This window comes from Lipophrys pholis (genome assembly GCF_963383615.2).
Source record: "Lipophrys pholis genome assembly, chromosome: 11".
NCBI classification, from domain to species: domain Eukaryota; kingdom Metazoa; phylum Chordata; class Actinopteri; order Blenniiformes; family Blenniidae; genus Lipophrys; species Lipophrys pholis.
The window spans coordinates 590,609-608,201 of NC_137631.1; the positions used below are offsets into that span (position 1 = coordinate 590,609).

At 46.2% G+C, this 17,593-nt stretch overlaps 1 protein-coding gene across 1 annotated transcript; it reads left to right on the forward strand.

Moving 5' to 3' along the window:
• Positions 1 to 53: 53 nt before the first annotated feature.
• On the forward strand, positions 54 to 12,477 carry LOC308117112 (uncharacterized protein). The gene is made up of 7 exons (XM_080475788.1): positions 54 to 256; positions 1,025 to 1,248; positions 1,329 to 1,430; positions 1,572 to 1,673; positions 6,795 to 6,908; positions 7,088 to 7,253; positions 9,022 to 12,477. Exons 1-7 carry the CDS (start codon positions 157 to 159, stop codon positions 11,394 to 11,396), a joined length of 3,183 nt encoding a protein of 1,060 aa, XP_080331914.1. The 5' UTR covers positions 54 to 156; the 3' UTR covers positions 11,397 to 12,477.
• The last annotated feature ends 5,116 nt before the right edge of the window (positions 12,478 to 17,593 follow it).

Sequence of the window (17,593 nt, forward strand, 5' to 3'; positions counted from 1 at the left end):
TCAGCTGTCACCCGCCCTGACATGCCGGTACATGCCCCGGCCGGTTGGTGAGCGGCTCCAGGCTCCAGGGGGCCAGTCTGAAGCGGTGCTGCGGGCTGATGGACGCCGCCCTGTGCCTCCTCAGAGCCCGCAGAGCAGAGCTGCGCTGAGCCGCTGATGGACGCCGGAGAGGCGGCTGGCAGCGACCGGAGCTTCCCTTCGTTCCTCTGGATCATCGAGCACGTTTGGAGACACAACATGATGGACATCCTGCGCGGTGAGGGCTCACTTTAACTACTGTTTTATCTCATTATATGAAAAGAAAAACAACCCTAATATGAATAAACGAACGATGTTTAAACTTGATAATAATAATAAAGCAGTTTTGGTGGAATCATGTCAGGATCAAGCACATTTTCAAAAGCAAATTGAAAACTTTATTTGTGTCTTGGGATCAATGGATCAGTGTTAAGGAGAAGTGGATAGGAAAGGAGATAGGAGGGACTATTAGGAGATAGGAGGGACTGTTAGGAGACAGGAGGGACTGTTAGGAGATAGAAGGGACTGTTAGGAGACAGGAGGGACTGTTAGGAGATAGGAGGGACTATTAGGAGATAGGAAGGACTGTTAGGAGATAGGAGGGACTGTTAGGAGATAGGAGGAACTATTAGGAGACAGGAGGGACTGTTAGGAGATAGGAGGGACTGTTAGGAGACAGGAGGGACTAGTAGGAGATAGGAGGGACTGTTAGGAGACAGGAGGGACTAGTAGGAGACAGGAGGGACTAGTAGGAGATAGGAGGGACTGTTAGGAGACAGGAGGGACTGTTAGGAGATAGGAGGGACTATTAGGAGATAGGAGGGACTGTTAGGAGATAGGAGGGACTAGTAGGAGATAGGAGGGACTGTTAGGAGATAGGAGGGACTGTTAGGAGATAGGAGGGACTGTTAGGAGACAGGAGGGACTAGTAGGAGATAGGAGGGACTATTCAGATGCACCCTGTTTTCCAGGACAGAATGAAGAATTTCTTCCTGTTTCCTCTCAGTTGTTGGCGCCTCCTGCTGGCCGGATGTGGACCTGCAGTCTCTGAGCCTGGAGGAGTCGTGGACGCTGCGTGTAGCCTCTGCACACGTCTTCTCCGTGGTGAGGAGCCGGGACGTGGCGCTCTTCGAGGGGGCGCTGGGCTTCCTGGAGGCGACCTACCAGCTGCTGCCCGGACTGGTGGCGGCCATCAAACACATGAAGATCCTGTTCGGCCTCAAGACTCTGGTACAGACAGCAGGACTGCCCGCTTTCGCTCGTGTGAACCTTTAGCATCTGAATCCCCGCCTCCTCCTGTGTCTCACCAGGTCGTCATGGCGATGCTCCGAGACGGTCGAGGAACGGTCGACGTCGTGTCGAAAATCAACCAGTTCTTCCCCAACAAACTACCCCAGTACCAGAACCACTGCGTAAGGCTCCAGCGCCGTTTTCACTTCAACATCGAGCCCTCCTGTCGGTTTTCACTTTGTTTGTGAAGTAAAACGTAATAACAAGGCTGCTGCTCTTCATCCGACCGTCCAGTGAAACGGTACTGTGTCACCTGACTTCAGAGCCGACGGGAGATGTTCCTCATGAGGAAGAACCACATGGACTTTAAAGGTCTGGCTCAGGCGCTGGCGCTGGACAAGGACCGACTACAGGAATATATTCAGGTTGGTACGCTCACACACTGATGACTTTATTAGAGACACTTTGAATAGTGACATTTATACCAACATGGTGAGAGAAGGCCTGTTTCTGAAGAGAATATAATGGATTTATTATTGTAACATTTTCTTTAGAATCTTCATTAAGTCTTAAATATTATTATAACACGTCACAGTTTGCTGCACGAGGCGCTTGTTACCGTGGAAACTGTTGAAAAATAAACAAGTTGTGCAAAACAGCCTGAAAAGATTGATATCTAGGAAACTGCTTGACGCACGCGTTTTACTTTCAGCAAAGTTTTCACAGAAATGCTAAAAGTGATGTAGTTGGTATGTTTGGCCACTAGTGGGTGCTGTTTTCAATTCAATTCAATTCAATTTTATTTGTAAAGCGCTAAATCACATCAACAAACATCTCAAAGCGCTCTTACAATGATAGAGTACAACAGGACCCAACTAAACCCTTCCAAAGCAAGCAGGTGTAACAAGCAACAGTGGCCAGGAAAAACTCCCTCGCATGGAGAGAAGTTCAAGAACTCCCTCTTCAGGAAGAAACCGTGGGGCGGACCCTAGACTCTGGAAGGACGGCCATCCGCCTTGACCGGTTGGGGGGAGAAGTACATGGGATAGGACAGGGAGAGAGAGGAAAAGAAGAGGGAGAGAGAGAGAGGCAGACAGGCCAGATAAGTACAAATACTAAGAAAAGTCTATGATGAGCGTTGGTCTGATGATGAGCCAATCTCAGTCTGGAGTTTAAGGGCCGTGCCGTTGCGGTGGGGTCCCGGTGCTGTGGGGGGGGTCGGGTAGTAGGACCGTCGTAACTCCACTCTGTGAGTCTTGGGTCTGATCCCCTGGATCCTGCTCTCCTCCTGTCAGGGATAAAAAAGACGGCGGCAGTGTCTGGTGTCTACAGTAATGTTGTTACACAGAGAGAAAGAAAGAAAGACAAGAAACAGAACCTCCAAATGTAGAGTTCCTCCCTTTAACGGGAGAGAGGAAATCCCCTCAGCAGTCTAGGCCTATAGCAGCTCAACTTAGTGGTCCTATTTTATTCCTATTTTATTCCTAAGGATAAGCTTTATCAAATAGGAATGTTTTTAGTCTACTCTTAAATAAACTAATGGTGTCGGCCTTTCGGACCGAGGCTGGTAGTTGATTCCAGAGTAAAGGAGCCATATGGCTGAAACTCCTGCCTCCTGTTTTACTTTTATGGACTTTAGGGATTACCAACAGTCCTGCATCCTCAGAGCGAAGGGCTCGTGGAGGGTGATAAACTTCTAGAAGTTTCTCGATATAGGACGGAGCCTTCTGATGAAGAGTTTTATATGTGATCAGAAGGATCTTGAATTCTATTCTAGATTTGATGTGAAGCCAGTGTAAGGATGCTAAGACTGGGGAGATGTGCTCTCTTCTTCCAGTTCTGGTTAGTAAACGTGCAGCAGCGTTCTGCACTAGCTGTAAGGTCCTAACAGAGGAGTTTGGACATCCTGACATTAGGGAGTTACAATAATCTAATCTTGAAGTCACAAAGGCATGAATAATTTTTTCTGCATCTTTGAAGGACAAGAAGTTTCTAATTTTTGCAATATTCCTTAGATGGAAGAAGGCTGTCCTGGAGACATGTTTAACATGGGAAATAAAGGACAGATCCTGATCAAAAATAACACCCAGGTTCCTAATATCACTGTTAGAGGTTAAGGTAATATTATCTAACCTAATCAGACTGTCTGAAAAGTAATCCCTGAGCTTTTTAGGACCTAGGATTAGAACCTCAGTCTTGGATGTGTTGAGCATTAAGAAGTTGATAGACATCCAGGACTTAACGTCCCTGAGGCAGGACTCTAGTTTAACAAGTTGGTCGGCCTGATTGGCTTTAATTGATAAATAGAGCTGAGTATCATCTGCATAACAATGAAAGTTAATGCTGTGTTTCCTAATTATATTTCCGAGTGGTAACATATAGAGATTAAACAATATCGGTCCGAGGACGGAGCCTTGTGGTACTCCACACAGGACCCCTTCATGTATTGAAGATTTGTTATTTACATGAACAAATTGAAAGCGGTCAGATAAATATGATTTAAACCAGTTTAAGGCTAAGTTTTTAATGCCGACGGCATCTTCTAATCTCCTTAAAAGTACATTATGATGGACAGTATCAAATGCGGCACTAAGGTCCAGAAGAACTAAAACCGATAGAAGAGCTCTATCTGAGGCCGTTAGAAGGTCATTAGTAACTTTTAGCAGTGCAGTCTCTGTACTGTGGTTCATTCTGAAGCCGGACTGAAGGTCCTCTAACAGATTATTCTCCTGCAGATAATCCTGGAGTTGTTTAGCCACTACTTTCTCCAGAACCTTTGACAGGAAAGGAAGGTTGGAGATGGGCCTGTAGTTTGAGAGAAGGCTTGTGTCTAAGTTTGGCTTCTTAATGAGAGGTTTAATAACTGCTAGTTTAAAGGATTGGGGCACATAGCCTATTGTTAGAGACTGGTTAATAATTACCAGTATAGAATTATTGATTAGTGGCAGTGCCTCTTTCAGAATTCTAGTAGGAATTGGGTCCAACAGGCTAGTAGTTGGTTTAGCAGAAGAAATATGGGAGTTTAGTTGGACTAGTTGTATTTGCTGAAAGCATTCCAGATGACTGTTAGGTTTAACCAGTTCCTCTGTTATGGGGCTAACGGACGGTAGGGTTTGATGGATGTTATCCCTAAGCGTTGTAATTTTATTTTGAAAGAACTTCATGAAGTCCTCACTACATATATTGATAGGAATGGTGGGCTCAACGCTATTTTGGTTCTTGGTCAGTTTGGCTACAGTACTGAAAAGAAAGCGAGGCTTGTTTTTGTTTTCCTCTATTAAGGATGAGTAGTAATTAGTTCTACTTCTACTCAGAGCTTTCTTATAAGTTTTGAAGCTATCCTTCCAGGCTATATAATCTAGCTCTGTTTTTGTTGAACGCCAAGTTCTTTCTAATCTACGGGAGCGTTGTTTAAGCTGGCGGGTTGATGAGTTAAACCATGGGGATGACTTTTCCTGTTTTTTCATTTTCATTTTTTGAGGAGCTATGTCGTCTAGCGTTGTTTTTAGCATATCTGTCAGACTGTTTGTTAGGTATTCAATGTCTGAGCTAGCAACAGTATACGGGTCAGGAAGATTCACTACTGATTCTATAGCAGAGGGAATTCTTTCCTTGAATTTAGTTACTATGTTATCAGAGAGAGACCTGGTTAACACGGCTTTAGCCGGAGGTTTATAACTATTTAGAACAAAGTCAAAGGTTATTAAGAAGTGATCTGACAGGAAATCATTGTGAGGAGAGATGGTCAGATGCTCTATATTCAAACCATAAGTTAGAATAAGGTCTAAGGTGTGTAGATGTTTATGGGTAGGCCCGTCTACTACCTGAGAGAAACCTAGAGAGTCAAGTGTAGATTTAAAGCTGCACTGAAACTATCATTTTCTAGGTCATCATGAACATTGAAGTCTCCTACCATGATAACCTTATCTTTAGTCAGGGCTACATCTGACAACAATTCAGAGAATTCAGTTAGAAAAGTTGAATAAGGTCCAGGAGGACGATAAATGATTACAAATTCTACAGAATTTACTATTTTATTTGACGGGTGTCGCATGGTCATGCTCAGACTCTCAAAAGAACTAAAGTTGGGTTTTGGGTTCATGTTAATTAGTAACTGAGAGTTATAGATGGCTGCCACGCCCCCTCCTCGACCACTTTCACGAGCTATTTGAGTGTTAATATGACTTGGAGGGGAGGCTTCATTTAGACTAACATACTCATCTTTACGTAGCAGGTTTCTGTTCATCCAAAGAGATCAATGTTGTGTTCGGTTATCAGATCATTGACTAGAAGAGCTTTGGATGATAAAGATCTCATGTTTAGGAAACCACATCTCATTTGTTTGTCTTGATTTTGTCTAGTTTCACACTTGATACGGATGAAGTTTTTGTAGTCATTAGAAGTTATTTTCCTAGGTTTAGATAGTTTTATACTTGTGGTGGTCCGAGGGATAGACACAGTCTCTATGGGATGTTTAACTAAGTTAGCTATGGTTGGTGACTGCCCAGAGGGAAACTCAGAGAGGCGTGTAGGACTGCGACTCTGTTGCCTGGTCCCCACTCTGGTGCGTCAGGATGGAGGAGCTAAGCTTTTAGCTATGTTTCTAGATAAGAGGTACGCTCCATCCAACGTGGGATGGATGCCGTCCCTCCTGATGAGACCAGGCTTGCCCCAGAAGGACTTCCAGTTATTAATGAAGCCTACCGAGTTACTGGGACACCACCCTGACAGCCAGCGGTTAAAAGATGACGTGCGGCTAAACATCTCGTCACTGATGAGGTTTGGGAGGGGGCCAGAGAAAACTACTTCGTCTGTTGTTTGTTTCTTTGTAATGAAACCACAAACGTGCAGCAGAGAACCAAACGCTTTAGACACTAACGATGAGGGAACGCAGACAACTCCATGAAGAATCCTGCAGTGGAGGAGCATTTTAGAAGAGTTGCGATGCCCTCCGTTTCCATGGAGACGGTGTCCTCAGGAAGTTGCTCCGGCAGCGCTGGCGTGTAAACAGAGCTTCAGGGTGGGACGAAGGTTGTAACTTTGCATCTCCCACCAAACTGATATCGTGTGCAATACATTAGATTAATTACCTGGTTAAATAAGTAGACTGGTAACTATCTCCAGTGCCTTTTGTTTTACCTCCATACCTTCTGCTGTCAAACATTTTGACATGTATTTAGTTATTTTGCACGCTTACTTCCTTCTACCGTCTTACTTCAGTCATAATTTTATTCTTTATAGTTAAAATGTTTGGTAGGAGGGTGATTTATCTGCTTCTGTTTTGGGTTTATTGAATATTTTTCTTCTATTTGACCTATTTTGCTGCTGAAACACGTAAATGTTCTCATTGTTGGATGAAAACAATCTAATCTAATCTAACATTCGTTCCTTTGAGGTTTCTGGAAAGGGCTTTTGTATAACCTGCTGTTCCGCTTCTCATTTTTAAAGCTTATTTTATGATTTCTATTAATCTGTGTTTTAGTACTATGACTTTGCCCTGTAGTTAGTGTGTAGCTGTGTGCTGATGCAGGGACTGTGTGTTTCAGAAGGAGATGGAGGAGCAGTACGGGGAGCGCTACGCCCAGAAGGTGGAGGACAGGCTGCTGCAGTACCTGCGAGAGCTGGAGGCTGCCATACCCGGAGACACCCACATCGATAAGGTGAAGCAGGAGCTTCACCTCTGTCCAACCTGTGTTTAGAAAAGTTCCTGAGTTCAACAATATAGTGAATATTACTGCTTCCCCGAGAGCAAAGTGTGTTTTCTCCTTTTCCTTTCATGTATTTCTGTACCGGTAGAAGGCTGGGTCTGATCTTATGCTCTTTAAACTGTGTGACGTAGATCCTGAAGAAACAGAGTCCCGTGACCGAGGAGGAGAAGCTGCTTCTGGACGTCGTAACCTCCGACCACGGCGCCATCGCAGCGACTCTGAAGAAGCTGCTGCTCTGCGGAGAGACGAGTCGACACACACGTCAAACTGATGCTGATGCATTGGTGATGTGTTCAGGTGCATCTCGTAACTTCGAACTTCCTTTTTTTCTTTTTAAATGTGGTGGTGCGGCTTATATTCAGGACTCACTCAGGCCAGAAATGACGGTAAATGTTAAGTGACAGTTATTTATTAATTAGAAAGTCTAGAAAACATTCCCCAAACTTTAGCAAATATCTATAAGTAAGTGTAAGTATCATTATTTATTACTATATACTAAGTGTTTTATATTGTCGCTCATATAGTTTTTAGCACTTTGAGTTTTACTAATATAAAGTGCACTAAAATTAAAATGCATTATTATTATTATTACTATTACTAATCCTGATGTGCACAAACCATTAACAATATTGTTTTATTAAATGTTAAGTGTTGTAATGATGCCAAATTTCAGTATCTAACTAATATTTCAATATAATATCAAGTCTAAATTTTTTAAAAAAGTCTCAAATTTTAGTGACGTTTTATATGAATATTATATAAACATAATAAAAGTCGTACAAAAAGCACAAGTATTATTATGATTATGAAGAAAATGTTATATAAAAAGAAACTATTGTTACAATGACAGGCTTGTTGAATGAGAGAAAATACATAAAAATAATAAATTAGTGGCGATATAGAGTAAAGAAATTCATAAAAGTAAGAAAAAGGGTTATAAATGCTTGTGTTTTTCTTTAAAATTAGGAAATTTGTTAAAAGTCCAATAACGTTTTGCAGAACTCTTGAAATGGGAGATTAAAGTTTAAATTGTTGATGGTAGAATTAGTTTCCATTAGTTGTTGGTTATACAGAACCAGTACATCCACACACTTTCACAGTTAAAGTAAAAAACCCTCATGAGACAGGAGAGGATGGAGAGACAGGAGAGGATGGAGAGACAGGAGAGGATGGAGAGACTGGAGAGGATGGAGAGACAGGAGAGGATGGAGAGACAGGAGCGAATGGAGAGGATGGAGAGACAGGAGAGGATGGAGAGACAGGAGAGGATGGAGAGGATGGAGAGGATGGAGAGGATGGAGAGACAGGAGAGACAGGAGAGACAGGAGAGGATGGAGAGACTGGAGAGGATGGAGAGGATGGAGAGACAGGAGAGGATGGAGAGACAGGAGAGGATGGAGAGGATGGAGAGGATGGAGAGGATGGAGAGACAGGAGAGACAGGAGAGACAGGAGAGACTGGAGAGACAGGAGAGGATGGAGAGACAGGAGAGGATGGAGAGACAGGAGAGGATGGAGAGGATGGAGAGGATGGAGAGGATGGAGAGACAGGAGAGACAGGAGAGACAGGAGAGACAGGAGAGACTGGAGAGACAGGAGAGGATGGAGAGACAGGAGAGGATGGAGAGACAGGAGAGGATGGAGAGACTGGAGAGACAGGAGAGGATGGAGAGGATGGAGAGACAGGAGAGACTGGAGAGACAGGAGAGGATGGAGAGACTGGAGAGACAGGAGAGGATGGAGAGACAGGAGAGACTGGAGAGACAGGAGAGGATGGAGAGACAGGAGAGGATGGAGAGACAGGAGAGGATGGAGAGACAGGAGAGACAGGAGAGGATGGAGAGACAGGAGAGGATGGAGAGACAGGATAGACAGGAGAGGATGGAGAGACAGGAGAGGATGGAGAGACAGGATAGACAGGAGAGGATGGAGAGACAGGAGAGGATGGAGTACACCAGGAGGCGGAGGAAACCACATCGTCGTCTGATGATCTCAGTTAGAAACTAGTTCTAGTTCAGACGCAGGTCGTCAACCGATCAACACCGGGTTCCTCTCTGTTCCTCCAGACGTCACTTCCTGTCGTCCAGACGGAGTCTCTCAGCTGCCCGGAGGGAAAGACGTCAGAATCTCTGGACTCTCCAGAGCGACCCCGAGGGTTCTGAGGGAGCGTTTGCAAGGAGACGAGGAGGTTTCCCTGGAGGGAGAGCGGGCCGTTAGAGGGCCCGGTCACTCGGACGAAGGTGGCGCTCCGGTCCTGAAGAGGAAGAAGAAACCCGAGAACCTCCGTCAGTTCTGCTCCAAACACCAGCGCTGGGTGAGGAGCATCTTACAGGAGTGTCCGGACGACTGCTCCACCATCTCCTGGTCTCCGCCCCTTTTCCCCTCGTCCTCGTCCTCGTCCACGTCGCAGGACCTCACCCCGTCCAACCTCGTCCCCCGTCCCTCCCACCGACCGCCAGCGGGTCAGGCCCGTGAAGCTGGGTGCTCCAGATCTGACCATCTGCCTTCCTCGCTGGTCCAACTGGTCGCCGGCGCCTCGTCTTCAACCTCTGAACCCAGTCCAACGTGTCCGGACTACAAACCTTCACCTTCAGGCTCGAGTTCGACTCCCGCCGGTCAAACGTCGGGTAACCAAGACTCTAAGTCTGTTCACGATCAGTCGTGTCGGGATGAAGGCGTTCCCATCAGCGATCCGCCAACGAGTCACGCTGGTTCAGGACGTTCACGCAGGTTCAGAAGAACCATCAGTCGTTCAACAAGTAAACCTTCTTCTGAGGAGTTTCCTAAGGACCCGAGACGTCCTCCTGCACCAGTCGACTTGAACTTCTCTGGACCTGGTGGACGTCACCTTCTAAACTCTACGTCTCAGTCAGAAGAACCAGAAAACCCAGAGGATCGTTTGAACTCTGGATCAGCCGGGCAGACAGAACCTCATCCTGAGCCTTCTTCCTCCAGAGGCGCTCTATCACCGGCACTGCTGGACCAGGTCTCTTCCTCTTCCTCTTCCACGTCCAAATCCAGTCAAACATCTCCGGACTGTGACGTATGCAGACACCATGGGGGGACTTCAGGTCCCAGCTCTCCTCCCTCCCATCAGTCCTCAGGGTTTGAAGACCGTTTAGACATCAAGAGACTTCTTGATTCACAGGAGTCGCTCACTTCCACCAAACTTTCACCAAAGTTCAGACAAACGTGGAGCTCCAGGTCGGCCGCTCTGACAGAGTCTTCTCCTCAGCCCTCTACCTCCAGAGACGACCTGCTCCCTGCAGCACCGTCACCAGTGGTTCATCTGGTCGACATCAGCTCCTCCGCAGCCTCCAAAAGCTACCGAACATCTCCGGACTGTGGAATCGATGCTCAGCAACAAGAACTGTTAGGTTCCAGTCCTCCGTCCGGTCAGACCTCAGGGAACAATATCTCTGCTTCAGTTCAGCCAGAAAGTTGTTTAAACCTGAAGACGCCTCCTGAGTCTCAGGATGAGCTGGACTCCAGCAGCCGTCTGCTCCGGACCCGACCATCTTCTGCTGAACGTTCACCAGAGTCGAGAGAAACTTGTGCCACCGTCAAACAGTCAGAAGCTTCATGGAGGAGACCCTCAAATAAAAAGGCTCCAAAGTTCACAAGTTGTCCACCTTCACCCCGTGACCGCAGCGTCTCTGGCTCAAAGACGTCTGATCAAGATACCGTTACCTCTGGGTCCACTGCTCAACCTGTACGTCCTCCTCAACCCGGAGACGATCTGCGACCTTCTGCTCTGACGCCAATCGTTCGACTGCTGGATATCTTCTCCAACCTCAACTTCAAACCGAGTCAAGCGTCTCCTTGTGAATTTGTCCAATATTCTAACAATCGGAGGCCTTCAGGTTCAGGTCTCCCGCCCCGCCGGACGCCAAGAGAGAGAGACGCCTCGTCTGTACGACTGAAAACTCGTTCAGACATGAAGACTCCCACCGAATCTCAGGATCGACCACGAACGCCACGCAGGGTCTCTGAACTCTCATCAAAGTTTAGGAACTCTTCTTCAAACCCCACCAAGTTTCAGTTAACCGATAAGTTCAACATCTCTGTTCTTCCTACGTCTGAAGCTTCTCCGCCTCGGTCCTTCTGCTGCAGCAACGACATCAGACGTGGTCATGGAGCCCCCACCAGAGGTCTGCTTCTAACCGACCCCCCCCCCAGGCTGTCGCTGCAGAGTCAGGCTTCGCTGCTGCAGTCCAGCCTCCTTCAGCCCTACGTCCGTCTGACCAGGCTGGAGGCCGAGGAGCGCCGACCCCCCGGAGAGACGGAGGAGGACCGTGTGGATTCCTCCTTCGATCTGAACGAACTGTACTCCGACTCTTCAGGCAGCGACGATGACGAGGATCCAGACCCCGACTACAAACCGTCCCTCAAAAAGAAGAGGCTTCTGTTGGAGTACGAGAACGCCAAGATGGCAAACTGAGACACGGCGAAAACAAAGCGACAGATGTTCTCCATCTTTAAGTGTTTACGCCATCGTGGAGAGAAACGTATACTGTCCACATTAATGGTTCGATTCTGAATTCCTGTCATCAATATCTCCTCGGCTCCGCCAGAGGAAGAAGGTCCAGCACATTTTGGCTTCAGTCCTCTTCTGGCATCATTGTAGGCTAACTTTAGCTTAGCATTCGACAACCTTTAGCTTAGCATTAGACGACCTTTAGCTTAGCATTAGACGACCTTTAGAGTTTAACCTCATCGTAGCCTCAAAGTGCAGACCTTGGATTGTTTCCATTTTGAAAATACTTTTGAACTGCTGGTCCACCTGGATTTTAACAGGTTGGAGGCTAAGTGTAGATGACTAGTACCTAAGTGTAGATTACTAGTACCTAAGTGTAGATTATAGACTCCTCTCTGCAGGATTGGTTGAGAAAAGGACTTTTCCCACACATCTTGAGATTGAATTTGAAATCGATTGACTAGAAATAACCTTCTTCTTCCTCAATGAGTTAAACTTTCCCGCTGTTGTTTGTTGTTAAAATGAATCCGGTCCCTCTGGTTCTAACAACCAGGTGAAGAATTGAGGAAAATCTATTGTTAGACTGATTTACTTTACTGGTTTCAGACTGTTTTATTATTAGACTTCATTAGCAGGAATACAGAGTTACTCTCCAGCCTGATGAGTTCAATATCGACTCATAATGATCAGCTTTTATTCTGAAAAGAGGAGTCAATGTTGGATCCATCTTTTTTCTTCCTTTTTTTTTTAAATACAAAATGTACGAGTTCGAGATGCAAAGAGTGTTCGCCACCGTCTTGATTCTGAGAAACTCACGATCCACTGAAGTTAGAAACTGTTGTTAACTTCAGTCCCTGCAAGCCGACGCACTGAACCTTCCAAAGTGTGAGAATGAGACGTTTTATAGGTGAAATAATCCCATTTCACCAGCAGAGGTCGTTGTAGCACCACGTCAACTCCGCTGAAGAAAGAAAGAGCGGGTTCTACTGCGAGGAAATACTTCAACTGTGTGTTTATGGAGACAATGTGAATAAATACTGACAGAATGTGGTTTTGTGTTAATATCTACAGTCGTGGGTGAATGTTACAGCAACGCCTCCAGGATTAAGAGATCTCACTGAGATTATTGAGGCTGAAGGAATAAAAGGAGTTGGAACTTTAGAAATGCGACGATTGGAAGAGAAGGTATTAGAGGACGATGGATGAAATGAGGGATAAATTGTATTTTAGGAAGTGCAGTTGTAGATTCTCTCTTCTTACAATTAGAAAATCCCCAGGCGGAGTTCAGGTAGAGTTCCAGGCGGAGTTCCAGGCGGAGTTCCAGGCGGACTTTTGTCACTGTTAGTTTGAACCAAAAGTGTTTTTTTCTATTATTTACTGCTTTATTCATTTTCTGTGTGTTTGTTTCATATTTTACCAGGAGATTTTGCGTGTAAATGTCCTTGGAAACGTCCTCTGTAGTGTTTCAGCTCTGAAGCTGAAGTTTTCTTCCCTCTCAGTCAAAACAAGCTGATTTACGATGCTTCCCGTCGATTACATGCCACAGAGTGACTCAGCAGTTTTGTGTGTCAGCGTGTCGGACTTCAGGGCCTCCTGGTCGACATGGAGCAACTTCCTGCTCCCTCGTCGCTCTCAGCTTTCCTCAGCTGGAGAAGATTAAAACCACCAGAATAGAGGGATTATGTTCAAAAAACCAGACGAGAATAAAGATGGAGGCTGAAGTGAAAAACAGTTTAGATCCACAAGACTGCAGACTATTTAATTAAAACATTGTAGCCTCATTAATTCAGACCTAAATGACTCCTCCTGATGGCAACATGACATACAAACACAGGAAGTGGGATTAGCATTAGCGTTAGCATGCTTCAGTAGCGGCTCGCTTCTATTTCTAAGATCTGCGTCTGTCTGGATGTTAGTGGATTATCTCTGCTGGTTTGTTGTTGCTTTTTGTCATCATTGGTTCATAAATCACTTTCTTTCATCAAGATGCAGATTATAGAGCATCTTCCTCCTCTGACATCCAGATTATAGAGCATCATCCTCTAACATCAGATTATAGAGCAGCTTTCTCCTCTAACATCAGATTATAGAGCACCTTCCTCTCTAACATCAGATTATATAGGACCGTCCGCTAACATCCAGATTATAGAGCAGCTTTCTCCTCTAACATCAGATTATAGAGCACATTCCTCCTCTAACATCAGATTATAGAGCAGCTTTCTCTAACATCAGATTATAGAGCACCTTCCTATCTAACATCCAGATTATAGAGCATCTTCCTCCTCTAAAATGCAGATTATAGAGCATCTTCCTCCCAGTAACTGATGCAACTTGAGGTAAATAGGTAGATGTGTATATTTGTTCAGGCTGTTTTGTTTGCCTCTTGTTCGCTCAACGTTCCACCTTTCCAAACACGACACTCGTCTGCGTCACACATGTTGCACCACTGGAGTCAAAACAAGCGGCTCCTCCAGAATAAAATGTCTCATGCTCGGCAGCCTGCCGATGCCCCGCTGCCCCGCTAACCAAACAAAGTTACCCAGTGGAGTAAATACCGGTTATATGGAGGCAAACACAAAATATGTTGTGTATTTAGGTTTCCAGGCTGCTCTGTCACGTTGCGTTAAGTCAATACACGAGAGAGACAAACGGCAGAAGCAGAGTCGAATAGAGTCAAACATCAAACACGTCATTTTATGGAATCTTTATAGAGAAAACTGACGATGTGACTAAACAGAGGAGAACCAGACTCAGGTGGAGAACTTCTGTTGTGCTGGTTGGAGGTTAAAGGATGGAGAGAGAAAGTGATTGGACAGACACAACAAACAACAAACAGTTTGTCAAAACAAAGTCGGTTGCAGATTGTCGAGACGCTAAATTATTATATTCTCAGACGTATATAGATATATATACATATATATATATATGTATATATTCAACTTCTGCGTTCATTATGAGTGTGACTTGTTTCATTTTCAGGGACTTCACAGATGCGTAGCAGAGTAATACCACTGAGGACCTGTGGGGGCAGTGTGGAGTAGCATAGCCAGAAAGAAACAATGAAGAAACAGGAAGAAGAATCTCTTCGAGGAAAGAATATGTGATACGAACAAACGTCCAACATGTCTCAGCTGGTCGTCCGAACAAATACGGTTCAACAGTTTGAAACAAAAGACAACAAATAATCGCTCAGACCAAATTGAAGTACTACTCCGGACTAGAATACTCATTTCATCAACATTTGAATCGGAAACATCGTCAATTATGGAACCAACAACACACAGTGCCCTCTACTGGATGTATTGATCAACAACCTCATCAAGAGAGACAAAATATATGTAGCTTAAAATGTACGTAGCTTAAAATATATGTCGCTTAAAATATACGTAGCTCAAAATATACGTAGCTTAAAATGTACGTAGCTTAAAATATACGTAGCTTAAAATATACGTCGCTTAAAATATACGTAGCTTAAAATGTACATAGCTTAAAATGTACGTAGCTTAAAATGTACGTAGCTTAAAATATACGTAGCTTAAAATATACGTAGCTTAAAATGTACGTAGCTTAAAATGTACGTAGCACGTTCCTTAGATACTGAGAGGACCGAGGTGACGGAAAAAGACAGTTTAAAGATGCTTGAATGTTTATTTCAGGTTTTCTTTGTGTACACGTGTGGTTGAATGAAACACAGCACCCACTAGTGGCCGCACGTTTCTGTGTTCCCGATACATTTTCTAAAACAGAAGATGCACAAACGATGCAGTTTTCCGTCAAACGTCTTTCCCTCCGTAGTTCAGCCTCACATTGAAGAGAACCTCCAGCAGAACATAAGAAACATGAAAGGGAAATAAGAATGAGATGAGGGATTGTCTCAGATTAAATATGAGTTATATCACTTTATTCCAGTCTAGATTCACTGACCTTGGTGTGGATACAGCAGATTAATCATCAGCGATGACGCGGCATAAAATAATTCTATTTAAACAATCATTAAACTAAATAGATGAAATTGGGAGGATCGATCATACTAATGCTGCTTCAGTGGATCCCCTCAAATACACATTTTTATTCAGACTTTTTTTTGTCATTTCCTCAAGATAATTTCTTCTTTATTGTTCATTTAGGTTCAATTTAACTTGATTTACTTTTAATCATACAGATAGTCCAAAGAAGAGATGAGCTCTTAAGAGACGTTTATTTCCATTAATCCCATCTTCCTCCTCTCAGTGAAAATATTTGTTTACCGCCTGTGTGGCTTCGATGTACTCCGTGTTTATCTGTGTAACTTCATGAGCACATTTCAGTGGAGAAACACAGAACATACTGTCAATAATTTACCCTCGTTACTTTGGAGGAAATCCAGATATTAACTTCTATGGTCTGAGTTGATAAAAGGACTGACTTTATTTACATAAGATGAACTACAGATAATAGTAAAAACAAATACTTTGGTTGAAGTAAAAGTACACATTGTGTCTTATATAAGAAAGATAAAGTAGAACAGGGTCCGAAATCAGGGGTGGTAGATGATGGTGGGGTATTGTGGGGTATAGTGGGGGTACAGTGGGGGATGGTTGGGTTATAGTGGGGGATGGTGGGGCATAGTGGGGGATGGTGGGGTATATTGGGGGATAGTGGGGTATAGTGGGTGATGATTGGGTATAGTGGGGGATGGTGGGGCATAGTGGAGGACGGGGGGGTTATAGTCTGGGACGGTGGGGAATAGTGGGGGACGGTGGGGTTATAGTCTGGGACGGTGGGGAATAGTGGGGGATGGTGGGGAATAGTGGGGGATGATTGGGTATAGTGGGGGATGGGGGTGTTATAGTCTGGGACGGTGGGGAATAGTGGGGGATGATTGGGTATAGTGGGGGATGGTGGGGCATAGTGGGGGATGATTGGGTATAGTGGGGGATGGTGGGGCATAGTGGGGGATGATTGGGTATAGTGGGGGATGGTGGGGCATAGTGGGGGATGGGGGGGTTATAGTCTGGGACGGTGGGGAATAGTGGGGGATGGTGGGGTTATAGTGGGGGATGGTGGGGCATAGTGGGTTGACGGTGGGGAATAGTGGGGGATGGTGGGGTATAGCGGGGGACGGTGGGGTTATAGTCTGGGACGGTGGGGAATAGTGGGGGATGGTGGGGTATAGCGGGGGATGGTGGGGTTATAGTCTGGGATGGTGGGAATAGTGGGGGATGGTGGGGTTATAGTGGGGGATGGTGGGGCATAGTGGGGGACGGTGGGGTTATAGTCTGGGACGGTGGGTATAGTGGGGGATGGTGGGGTTATAGTCTGGGACGGTGGGTATAGTGGGGGATGGTGGGGTATATTGGGGGATGGTGGGGTTATAGTCTGGGACGGTGGGTATAGTGGGGGACGGTGGGGTATATTGGGGGATGGTGGGTGGGTGGTGGGGGATGTGATGGTGGTTGGCTGGTGGAGGTGGGCTGGTGGAGGTGGGCTGGTGGGGGTTGGCTGGTGGAGGTGGGCTGGTGGAGGTGGGCTGGTGGGGGTTGGCTGGTGGGGGTGGGCTGGTGGAGGTGGGCTGGTGGAGGTGGGCTGGTGGGGGTTGGCTGGTGGAGGTGGGCTGGTGGGGGTTGGCTGGTGGGGGTGGGCTGGTGGAGGTGGGCTGGTGGGGGTGGGCTGGTGGGGGTGGGCTGGTGGAGGTGGGCTGGTGGAGGTGGGCTGGTGGGGGTTGGCTGGTTGAGGTGGGCTGGTGGAGGTGGGCTGGTGGGGGTTGGCTGGTGGGGGTGGGCTGGTGGAGGTGGGCTGGTGGAGGTGGGCTGGTGGGGGTGGGCTGGTGGGGGTGGGCTGGTGGAGGTGGGCTGGTGGGGGTTGGCTGGTGGGGGTTGGCTGGTGGGGGTGGGCTGGTGGAGGTGGGCTGGTGGAGGTGGGCTGGTGGGGTTATGCAGAGACTCATCTGCGTTCATCTGCACTTTATGCTGTCATGACGCACTCCAGCAGGAAGTGCATTGACCCGTTCGGGGGCGCTCTCTCCTCCTCCTCCTCCTCCTCCTCCTCCTCCTCCTCCTCCTCCTCCTGCTCCTGCTCCTCCTCCTCCTCCTGCTGCAGATGTTGTGATGTGTTCAGGAGGTCTGGTTCTGGTTATGATGTAAGAGGGGTGTCGGGCTCAGCCCTCAGCCTCCACCAATAGA

Coding starts and splice junctions, on each gene's coding strand:
- LOC308117112 (XM_080475788.1), top strand. CDS start 157: ATGGACGCCGGAGAGGCGGCTGGCAGCGACCGGAGCTTCCCTTCGTTC. Junction 1,249..1,328: donor TGTTCGGCCTCAAGACTCTG/GTACAGACAGCA, acceptor GTGTCTCACCAG/GTCGTCATGGCGATGCTCCG. Junction 6,909..7,087: donor GAGACACCCACATCGATAAG/GTGAAGCAGGAG, acceptor TGTGTGACGTAG/ATCCTGAAGAAACAGAGTCC.